This window comes from Bidens hawaiensis, unplaced genomic scaffold, assembly GCF_021521415.1.
Source record: "Bidens hawaiensis isolate Kalapana, Puna unplaced genomic scaffold, B.hawaiensis_p1.1 tig00016864_1, whole genome shotgun sequence".
In the NCBI taxonomy this organism is placed as follows: domain Eukaryota; kingdom Viridiplantae; phylum Streptophyta; class Magnoliopsida; order Asterales; family Asteraceae; genus Bidens; species Bidens hawaiensis.
In genome coordinates this window covers 97,800-109,961 of record NW_027492557.1, presented here as the reverse complement: position 1 = coordinate 109,961, position 12,162 = coordinate 97,800, and the positions used below count along the sequence as shown (strand labels likewise).

Here is a 12,162-nt window from a genome sequence, read left to right as displayed (position 1 = left end):
TACTGCTAACTAGCTAGCCAACTAGGCATACAAAAATCACTGTAAGCCCATCTGCAGCCTTACAATTCGCCTATTTATGATTTTAAGTAATAAAACTAAGCGACTTGGAGATTTACTGGAAATTATACCATCTTAATCTGCTGTAAATTATATTTAACCTTGAAAATAAAAGTGGAGAATTGGTAAAGCATTGGAAAATATTGCCATTCAAAACGTTAAGTGACACAAACATCGAATATTGAAACTTATACATCTATGGGATTCGTCGTATCTTCTTGTGTCCTGTCTTCAGAAATAATAGTCATTATCATAAACATCCTCGCCATCCCCATAATCATCATAAACATCCACGTCATCCCCATAATCATCATAAGCATCATCATTGTTCCCAAAATCATCATATACGTCATCCTCAAAATCATTACCACCATCTTCTTGTTCATGTTCTTCTTCAAGAACGTCATCCTCAAGGACTTCATCCTCAAAATTATCATTCTCATGAACATCATCATCAAGAAGAACTTCCTCAAAATCATCATTCTCGTGAACATTATCATCCTCGAAATCATCACCCTCAAGGACTACATCATGCCCAAAACCATCATCTTCAAAAACATCATTCTCATGGACAACATTATGCCGAAATCATCATCCTCACGAGCAACATCACCCCCAAAATTATTATCCTCAAGATGAAGATAATGCCCAAAAACATCCTCAAGAACAACATTATGCCCAAAATTATCATTCTGAAGAACAAAATTATGCTCAAAATCATCATCCTCGTCCTCTTCTTCCTCAATATCCATGATGTGTTCTTCATCCCAAAGAGGACAAGTGCACGTCGCCTTCTTGTTCTTCCATTCTGCTCCACACGTGTAGCAGAATTCATATCCACATCTGCAAAATAAACAAACCTAAACTTGTAACAATACGATGTTGCTGCTATCCATGGCTCTACAATGCCAAATTCAAAATCTACCTAGAAATTCGAATCGTATTCGGTACATTAGAGGTGTCGGTTTCAACTTGTTGGTCTTTAAATTATTTATCAAAGAGTATTCAGTTCTAAATTATTAGTCTGATATAAACTGAAAGAAGTAAAATATATTGTTAATTTACAAACAAAACAATTTTAATTTTGAAATACTTTAAACTCGTTTCCAAAAAGCATAAGATACACAAATTTACATTTATTTTACAGGTATGGTGGTATGGTAAGACCATATTACACTTGCAGGCCAACTTTTCAGAGATAACATCTATGGTCCTCATCAGCAGCAACACATTAACTCACTAACTGATGTTAAGAAATATTTAAGGAATTAGAAAACCATATATACTACAAGAAAAATTAAACTTTAGGAATATTCTGTTTCAAGATGGATCAGGGCCATGCCTAGACTGTATTGTAATGCTTACAACATCATGTAACAGTTTTTAGAAAGTATCATTGCAGTAATAGTTTTAACATATCTTCTTAAAGATTAACCAGTGAAACAAATGTACCTGCATGTCATGTGGTAGCAACCGGCTGCTAATTCTATCATATGTTGGCATTTTATGCACTGCCGCCAAAAATTCTTTGCTGCCAGACTTTTGAGCTTTGATTCTTCCACAATTAGTGTTGGGCTTCTTCCTTTATACTCTGCACAATTCATATCATTATGCCATGGAACCCTGCAATTAATGCAAAAACTACCATGACATTTATAACATGTTACAGCTCCAACTTCATTAATCATTCCAGGAAGCTTAAGAACTTCAGTTTTTGACATCAAAGCGGAGCATTTAGGATAAGGGCAGTAAACTTTTTCTGTCACTGGAATTGAATCTTCTTTAAGCCGTTCTCTCATCATTTCAATAAACTTTGGGTTCAAGAACTTTTCACAACTTTCAAATCTCAATTCATTCTCGCAACCTTCATGAGGGCATTTTGGTAACACGCCATTAAGCAATTTCACCTCTACTTGTTGCCTCACGCAAGAGTAACAGTATCGATGGGTACAACCTTCAACTGCAAAAAATTGGTCTATGGACTTATCATCTAAGCATATTACACAATTTTCAAGCTTTTCTTGGCTTGATGCTGCATTGCTTGTCTCGGAACTTATTGCTTCTCTTGCAAGCTTAAACGCAAATTTGACATCCTTACGAGCAATAAAAGAGGGCTCACAATAAGTGAAACTTTTCCTAAGGAGATTCACTTGATCCAAAAAGTTTATAATCTTTTGTTGTTTTGGCCGCCACTGCCCACTAACCAGAAATTACCAACACCGATTTTATAGTTGCAACCTTGGCCCAAGAGTCAATTGATACAGAGATGAGATACATTGAACAATAAAATCAGCTTGTAAATTTAGAGGCGAGCAATAACCTAAACCGAACCAAGAAAAAAAACCAAATTAATCGAAGACTGAGTTACTTGAAAGTCGGTTATTAGTGTTTTTTTTACCCTCAGTTAATTGAAATTAACCGAACCATCCATAGTTTCATGCAATTCTAGCTTTATACCTCCTTTTCATGTTTTATACCTTCTCTTCGTGTTTTAGTAAGGGGATATATGTAAAAATCCCTTTATTTTAGACCTTTATTTCATGTAATTCTAAGCAAAAATTGTAGCCCAAGTTTGGTTTTGGTAATTAACCGAACCGAATCGAAACCGACAAACTAACTGAACAAACCACACCGATTAACCAAAAACAAACTGATTAATAAAATAGATTAACGCATGACTTCGTATTCGGTGGAGTCTATTAATTGAACCGAACACCAGGGGTGTGCACAGTTCGGTTCGGTTAATAGGCTCAACCGAATTAACAAACCGGTTTTTGGTTAATCAGTTCGGCTCATTCGGTTTTCAGTTCAGTTCGGTTAATAACCAAAATCAAATGTGGGCTAAAATTTTAACTTAGATGCATAAATACGTGAAATGAATGTTTAAATGCATGAAATGGAGATATAAAAGCTACAAATATACGAAATTATGAATGGTTTAGTTCGAGAGTACAAAAAATAACCAATAACCGCCTTTCGGTTATCTGTCAATTTCGGTTCGGTTAACACCTACATTGTAAGATGATCAATTGAAAATGGGGTAAATGAACTCACAAACTGATACAGTGGATAATAACCACAATACAACACAATTCGCTTAAGATCCAACGCAACCGCGGCACGCAAAGCCTCGATCAACACCCGCTCCTCCACACTCCGCCTGCTCACTATATCACATTCACTCAAATCCAGAGGCTTCTTCAACTCATAAATCAACTCGTCTTTCGAATCGCATATGGCGACACCAATTCCAGCCATTGTAACTGTTTGGTTAATAAAACTAGAGTAATAAACCCTAAATGTTGTTGTCTCTTCGTTGTTCGAATTAGAATTAGAAGAGCCTTCGTCTTGAATGATCATGCGGTGTGTAATTAGTTTCTCAAGCTCCTCTACGGTTTCCATGTAGCCGTTGATCTTTCCCGCCGTTGATTGAGAGTGAGTGGACTTAATAATAATAATAATCAAGTGCAAATTAATAGCCCATCTGGTGAGATATCCAGGTTATAAAATATGGAATGGCAATTCATTTGTCATAAGCTATAATAAATAATTATGGTTTCGGTGCGGTTTTGGATTAAAATCGAACTGAAAACCAAAGTTTCGATTTTATGATCTTTCAAAACCGCTCGGTTTTTTTTATTTGGGTTAAAAAAAATCAGATTTGCTAATCGGGCTAGAAATTTCCGGGTCAAAGAAATCTGACCAATGATATTTTGAGATCGGGCCTAATATTTATTTAAGAAAAAAAAAATCAATTAATAGAATATTTTTGGCCTAGGATATTAAGAGCTAATAAAAATATTTTTTTTTAATTCAATAAGAGCCCAACGGCTCTTTTTCGAAAACCAAGACAACTTTTCTCTTTCTTCTCCCGCTAACAGGCTCACGCCTGCTTGGTTTTTCGCGCTAGCGCCCCGTTAACGCCCCGTTTAGCGCCCCGGTGGTGTGGTGTTAGCGCCTGGGGGCGCGAGCGGAGGGGCTCTAACGCCCCGGTTAGCGCCTCACACCCCTTAGTCTTAGTCAAAAACTTCTTAGGCTGAGGGGTGTGGGGGGCTCTAATGGGGGCGCGAGTGGGGGCTCCAGCCAATAATATTATGACGTGTGGCAGAGAGAGAAACTGGATAAGGGGGGTGTTGGAGCCCCCGTTGAAGCCCCTGGCCCTGGTGTGGAGGGGCTCCGGCGGATTTTTTTTTATTTTTTTATAAATATATTCAAAAAACGTATTATTAAAAAAACTCATAAATTATTAAAAAAAAACACACATTAAAAAAATAGTTTGGAAGATGGGTTGATTTTGGGTTTGGGTACCAAAATAAGCTTGGTATTCACAAAAACAAAAACATCTGGTTTATAATATATATATTTAATAACTTATTGTTAATGACGTAATTACCCTCAGTAACCGTTAACAATATCCATGGGGTAACAACCTAACACCCTCACAAACGACGTGAACTCTTCCACCTCATTCATGGCGTTCTGAGCTCTAACATCCGCCATTGAAGCTTCAAAATCCACAAAGTAAACATACTCAAACCGCTTCTTCCTTCCAACCGGCCGATTCAGGTTCGGTCTACTCTCTATCTTCGTCACTTTAATATTCCTAAACGCAAATGCAGCTAACACCTTATACAACACATTGTTATCATCATCATCATCATCATCATCATCATTATTAGTTTATTTAGATTGACTAGCGAACACAATACTTGTTTTATACAACACATTATTATTATTATTATTATTATTTTTATTATTATTATTATTATTATTAGTTCCTTTAGATTCACCGAACACAATACTAGTCTTAAACCGGTTACCGGTGATCGGAATCACCGGTTCACGAGATAATATTACGAACCGCGTCACATTGTTCGAATCATCCTCAATTCGATCTGCTAGGATGTTCAGGTTATAGATCTCGGCGGCGTGTGACGACGCAATTGCCGCGGTGTCACGGAGGTTGTTCGCGGCGAGGTGTTGTGCAGCTCCGGCGGTGTCTCCGACGGCGGCGCGTGAGGCGCGTGAGATGATGTTAGTGAGAGTGTGTTCGCATTTTGAGCTAAGGCTTGTGGATGACTGATGACGCGGTGGATGTGGTGTGTACGGACGCCTGGTAGGGCCAGGAGGCAGTGGTTGAAGGTGAGGTGGAGTTCGCGGACGATGTGGAGGCGGTGGCAGTGGAGGAGGTCGTAGGTGCGGTGGACGCTCCCCGCGAGGGAGTTTTCGATGGGGAGAATTGCGCGGTCGGTGGGGTGAAGCTCGACCGAGCGAAACGCGTCTTCGGATTGATTGTAAGGGATAGGTTCACAGTTAGGGTAGGCTTTCCTACGCGCCGGGAAGGCCTTGGTAGGCGACGCGTAGCGTCACATTATGCTCGTGGTTAAAATTTGTTAGCGGTTTGGGAAGTTTAACTATCGGTGTTAGATCTAGGGTTTAGGGGCGGTTAATGACAGTGACGGTGTCAGGATTATCACTTGCGAGTGATTTAATGTTGAAGAAACACTAAGTGACCCCGGGCAGACTACGGATAATCTGGGGGTTAAATAGATGTTTCCCATAAGGATTAGGTCCGGCAGAGTAGATTGTTCTTCAGGTGACCTGCAAAACAGACACCGTAAGCTCGTCACTGAGAAGGGGGGGTTCCTCCTTGTGACCACCCTCCGGCGTGAGAATCAGACTAGATTGCTCTGAATATGTGAATATTAAGAGATTGCTAGAGAAGATAAGACATGGCGGGAACAGCTGACGTACTGCACGTAAGGTCTTCTCTGAGCATGGTGGTCTTGCAGATCCAGTTGGTCTCTGCGCAAACGTCCCTCTTTAAGGTGAGTCTTTGCGCATACGTCCCTCTTTAAGGTGAGTCTTTGCGCAGACGTCCCTCTTTAAGGTGAGTCTTGCCGGTCCAAACTGGGCTCTGCTGGGACCTACCTCTTCAACGAGGTATAATCATTTTCTGGTAAGGTTATATTTTATACACTAACGGCCGATTTTGTTCTATGTTTTCAGGTAAGGTTATATCGTATTTCCGGTAACGAGATTCAAATTTTCCGGTTATAAATTAGAAAAGCAATTTTACATGTGTTCACATAATTCAAATCTTACACAATTTGTAATTTATTTATTATGTGATATTAATATGAATATTAATATTTAATTTTATCATTTTAGGTTATTGTCCCCAACTTGACACAGTTTATTTCACGAAAATTAAGGATTTGTTGATAAGATGTCTTATTATTACTTTTTTGTTTAATATTGATGTATATTATTGTTATTATTCATGTATTTTTCACAATTCATGTAATTTAATTGATTATTATATAAAGTTATTATGCAGTTTTACTTTGACGGGGTTGTTTTGCATTTCACTAGTTATTTGAAAAACCGATATTTAATTAATTTGACCATTTCATAATTGAGGTTGATAAACTTTTTAATTTTTTTATACTATCCTAATTATAAACTAATTTCATAATTTTTCAATATTCATGCCTTAAATAAAAATGATTGTACGTATAATAATCGTTTCAAAATACTTAAAGTTATTCAAAAATTTCAATATTTCTACCCGTGTTGTAGACGGGTTAATAACCTAGTCTATTAATATATTTAGGTCCGCCCCAGAGTGGGTGTTCCTGAACCCAACCCATAATCTTTCGTGACACACACTCTAAAATTTCGGGTTGACCCCAAAACGACCCATCAAATCTATTTCATCATCAGACAAATTTAAAAGACTATTTTGAAAACAAAATGAAAACATAAAAAATATAAAACCCCAATAAACCCTGTATCATCATCAACCGAAAACACAATGTTGTAGACCAAATGACTGAAACCCTAGTAACTTTGCATCTCCGGCAACGACACAACCAGCCGCCTGCCGTTGCTCGCTTATTAAACGAGCTTGCTTTTAGGCTCGGGCTCGGGCTCTATTTAGCTAGGCTCGATCAAGCTTTCCAACGAGCCGATTCCAAGTAGCTCGCGAGCCACTCGGCTCGTTTGCACCCCTAATTAGAGGAGGGCAAAAGAACCGGTTAAACGAACCGAAAAATCGAACCGGAGCCGAACCGGTTTGAAACCGATTATTTAGGCCTGTTGTAAACGAACCGAACGTTCGGGGAACTGTTCATGAACCGTTCGGCGGAAAGTTCGTTTATTTAATAAATGAAAGAACATTAGAGGTGCAAACGAGCCGAGCCCAAACTCGACTAGGCTCGAGCTCGGCTAGTTTACTATTTATCAATTAATTGTTATATGATTATAAATATTTTTAAATATTTTTTCTATTATAATATTTTATGTATAAAATAACATATATTATTTAGTTATTTTTATTTATTTTTTCATATCATATATATATATATATATATATATATTTATATATTAATTAATAATTCTTAAATATATATTTTAAAAAATTATATAAATTACAAGTTCTTTTAGGCTCGCGAGCCGGCTCGAGCTTGATAAGTGAAGCTTGGGCTCGTTTATTAAACGAGCTTAATTTTAGGCTCGAGCTCGGGCTCGGGCTCGATTAAGCTCGGCTCGATCGAGCTTTTCAACGAACCGATCTCAAGTAGCTCGGCTCATTTGCACCCCTAACGAACATGACCACATGTTCCGTTCGTTCATTTATGTTCATGAAGGTTCGTTTATTTATGTTCGTTTATGTATGCTTATTTATGTATTAAATATTATCTAGAAGAGCCATCTACTTGAAGGTTTTATATTTTTTTAATTTGTGTTCGTTAAAGTGTTTTCATTAATGTTCGTTTATGTTTGTGTTTATTTGTATTGTTCGTATATGTTCGTTTATCTTTGTTCGGCTATGTTTGTTTAGATTTTAAACAAACGAACACAAATGTTCATTTTTTTAGTAAACGAACATGAACATAAATATTTGTTCGATTAAGTGTTCGTGTTCCGGTGTTTGTTTTGAGTATAATGAAAGAACACGAACATGCCCCTGTTCGTGTTTGATCAATTCGTTTACAAGCTTTCATTGATCACATTGATTAATAAATCGGTCTCCACTTTCGGTTTATGATCGTTTGTTTGTTTTATTATTAGTATTACTGTCATTGTTATTATTTCTTGATAATGGTAAAGCATTAACTTGTAGTGGTTTTTTTCCTCAGTTGACCATGGCTCATCCTCAAGTGCAAGAAGAGTTAGAAGCTATATTACGATACATTGTTAATCCAGTACCGTTGCAACAGTTAGTCACGGATATGGTAGATCTTAGTGAAGAGGTCCAGGATCATTCTATGCAGATATGGACTCGTTGCATGAGTTATGATCGCGACAGGTTGTTTCACATGCTCACTCTGCTGATGGCAGATAGCAAAGAACATGAAATGGCTGCATTTACTCTGTTAGGCCAATTTTTAACTCGCGAAGAATGGGGTTCGATTTCCACGCTTACTAAGCATTCAATCAAAGGTGGCATCTTAACTTGCCTTTCAACAGTAGAAGACAACCAACCTTATGGCACCTTGGTTAGTATGTCCAGGGTTGTTTCTGATATACTTTCATTCCACGGTTCGGTGACGGGATCTTGGGATGAGCTTATCCCGTTTGTTATGCAGTGTCTTGATGGCCGGTCAAAAAATCAGCAGAGACTTGCTCTCTTACTGATAACATCTGCCCCACGTTTTATGAGTAATATGCTTGAAATGGATCGAACGGGGAAGCTTAGACACGTAGTTGATAAAGTTGTAACCCTTATACAGCCTGATGAAACCGCTTTTATGTCTCTAGCAATGCACGCAATGATACGACTATGGTGTTGGTTGTCAGATGCAAACAAATTTCTGATTCAGGAGCATGTGGTAGTGATTTTCAATGCATTAAGTGTGTTTGCACGGCAACACGGGCGTGTGGCTGGAGATTTTCTCCTCAGGCTGACTTATCAAATCAGACCACATCTATTAACTCGGGAGTCAGATTTAGACACCGTAATAGCATGCCTAGTAGATCTAGGGCAGCCAAATATGTATGAGTTTGATACAAACAGGCATGCTATAGGTCTTATGCTCCACATGCTGCCATCAGTGCCGATCTCTTCTAAAGCGCGGATAATGGGTAATTACGTGAGCAAGCTGTTTACTATAACCATGCTACTTATGTCACAAGAAGAACCCCGAGCAAATGTTGTGCAACCTATCTTCAACTTTGGGTGTTTGGCTTGTGGAAACATCATATATCTGTTTGGTGCTAGTGAGGTTGTAAGCCGCTTTGGAGATTTAATTGATAACTTCATAAGACCGTCTCAACATTGGTTGAGGCGTCGTTCTGCTATAACGGCTGTCGGTCAGCTGTCGCACAAATTCCCACTTGTAATTTTCTTTTTCTTTTTTTTTCTTTTATTAGACTAATGTTTTTTTCATTCTCTGATCTTCAATTGATTTTTTTGTAGGAGATGCCACAAAAACACGTGGATCGAGTGATGCTTTGGATTATAGCATCAGTCGATGATCCTGATGTGCGTGTGAAGTGGGGAGCATGTGATACAATTCAGAAGCTAGCGTCACGTATAATACGCTGCAGCCAATACCGCACGAGAATTATAAGGAGTCTTTCTCGTAATGCATTGGTAACAAGTAATCAGCAAGTCAAGGTTGGTAATCCACATAAATGCATATTACTTAAGAGCACATTTGAGTGTGCCCTACCTGTTTACATTAAATGCATTTTCATTACATGGGATACAGAAAATTAATATAGTAGACAAACACTAAATACCTGAAAAGTGAGATCTTGACTAGTGTATAGGTTGGATCTTTGATAGCCACAAATGTGCATCAAGATTCATTTTTTTCAGCTCCTTTATTGTCCTTTCAAATTGTACAACAGTTATTGAGGTTGGTCTAACCTTTTGTCTATCACTAACTAATGTGAGGTTTTGTCCTCATGAGTTCATCAATGCAATCCCTAGGTTTACACATATATGAATATTTTACGTGTTTTTTGCATGTTTGTTTTTGCAGGCGTGTTTGAATGCAGCACACGACCGAATTTGTGAAAGCGATCAGGTATTTACACAATCTGAACCTGTAAATTTTCATATTTATTTTGTTTTTGAAATAGTAACTAGTATTTAGTTTTGATAAAGTCAAATGAGCATACATATTATGCCTTTTACTGTATGCTTTTTAATAGTAGTTAAATTGTCATGTTAAGTTAGTCTAACGGCATTCAAATTCTATGATGCACTTATGACCTGACCTGAATCTTGATTTTTGTTAGATGTATATGCATACAACGGCTCCTTTAATTGTCTTGACAAATTTAATCTCAAATGTAATCCATGTGTTAATCTAGGAAACAAGTATTTACGATTGTTGATGCAAGTAAATATCAAGTTATATAGATGATGTTTAGATAGGTGCTTGGTTAAAAAAATGTAGATAAAAGAAATTTTATATATGAATATTTTACATGTTTTCTGCATGTTTGTTTTTGCAGGCGTGTATGAATGCTGCAAACGACAATATGTGAACGGGATTAGGTTTAAAAATAGGCTGGGATAAGTCAAAAGAAAGGATCACCACCTTTGTGTTCATTTTGTTTTTACCATCACCATTACTAGTGCTGTGAGTCTGGACACCGTTTCTGCTATTAAACATGCGCATGATATATTTGATTTGGGTGCACTTTCAAGCGGATTCACTCGTGGTTTATCCGATATGTGTATAAATTCCATGTGCAAGATTATGGTGTCTAATGTCTTATATTATCCCCATGTGTAGATGACGTAGTTACTTTGGAACCAATCAAGTTGAATGACAGAGTGGTAGAAACAAGTCGATGATGATAATTAACTCGTACGCTATTTGATATTATTTAAATAGATAATAAACTGAAGATGCATTGTACACTCTTTTATGAGTGTAAACAATGTCTTTTATAGGTCACAATAGTTTTCTTTAGTAGTTGAATTATTTAAAAATGAAGATGCATTGTACACTCTTTTACGAGTGTAAACATTGTACACTATTAGATATTAGATATTATTTAAAATGAATATGAACATGGTCACAATAGTTTTCTTTAGTAGTTGAGCATCAATTGACAAAGTGTACTGCTGGTCTATTCAAGGTGTACACACTAATTCAAGATACAAAGTGAAAGCAACTTTAATCTAGGCATACTTTTATTGGATATTATTGGTGAAGTCCAAGTTTGGGATTATTGAAAATAAGGTCTGTATCATTAATATATTAGTGTATACTAGTATGTGTGTCCGCGCGTTACGGCTGGGACGTAATGAGGATGCGGTCGGTTTGCGGTGCGGGCGTGATGCAATGAGGATCTCGTCGCTAATACCACAACTTGACTTTATTTAGTCAACCAAACCAATTGAGGTTTTATAATGAGTTTAGTCCGTCAGTCAAAACAATTTATGCAGGTCTAAGCTTAGGCTCGCTACATGCTTAGGTTGACAAGCCTCCTAAATTGCTAATATCAAACAATGTGTTTATTATGATTAACATAAAGTCTTATCTTTCTATAGCTCATATTAGATGCAGGTTGTGGTGGATTGTAGCTCATATTCTTGGGTAGAAATCTCTAAAATACATGTTTATGAATATATGTTAATAAAAAAAAAATAAGTTGAAAGTTAAGGAATATATCCTAACAAAATTCAGTACACTACCGGCTATATATGAATAAAAATATAAGTTGTTACTTTGTGTAACCCAATTTCAAAACTTGATTAAAAGGTAGTTTGCTCAAAAAGCAATTATGGGGACTAAGGGGGAGGAAATTATATCCGGCTTGCAATAAACTTTATATGAAATAAACAGTATGCATGCTAAAGGTATGCTCAAAATATAATTTAAGAGATGATGTTCCGGTAATAAACTTAAAAATGAGCATGAGGCGCAAACTACCTTATGCAGCACAGTTAATTATATGTTTGTAGTTTCTAATTGTTGGCATTTAGTTTTTATTAACACAACACATGGGTGTATGAACATATGAACACAACTAACAGCAACATATATGAGCAAAGTTTTTATAGGTGGACCGATCGTTTTACCGATCTACTGGTCATACCGGTTGAATCGGTTGAATGTGATCGAGAATCAGGTA

General features: G+C 37.1%; 2 protein-coding genes and 1 pseudogene across 2 annotated transcripts; 1 reads left to right on the top strand and 2 right to left on the bottom strand.

Moving 5' to 3' along the window:
- Window positions 1-255: 255 nt before the first annotated feature.
- On the bottom strand, window positions 256-3,459 carry LOC143552370 (E3 ubiquitin-protein ligase RSL1-like). Its single transcript, XM_077042612.1, has 4 exons — window positions 3,112-3,459; window positions 3,011-3,066; window positions 1,510-2,256; window positions 256-900 (listed from the first exon to the last, which is right to left on the bottom strand). The coding sequence occupies exons 1-4, from the start codon at window positions 3,457-3,459 to the stop codon at window positions 582-584; spliced, it is 1,470 nt and encodes a 489-aa protein (XP_076898727.1). The 3' UTR covers window positions 256-581.
- A 993-nt stretch (window positions 3,460-4,452) lies between these two features.
- Window positions 4,453-8,145, bottom strand: LOC143552369 (arogenate dehydratase 3 pseudogene; annotated as a pseudogene).
- A 62-nt stretch (window positions 8,146-8,207) lies between these two features.
- LOC143552368 (importin subunit beta-3-like) lies at window positions 8,208-10,563 on the top strand. Its single transcript, XM_077042611.1, has 4 exons — window positions 8,208-9,401; window positions 9,482-9,682; window positions 10,053-10,097; window positions 10,531-10,563. Exons 1-4 carry the CDS (start codon window positions 8,208-8,210, stop codon window positions 10,561-10,563), a joined length of 1,473 nt encoding a protein of 490 aa, XP_076898726.1.
- Window positions 10,564-12,162: the final 1,599 nt, after the last annotated feature.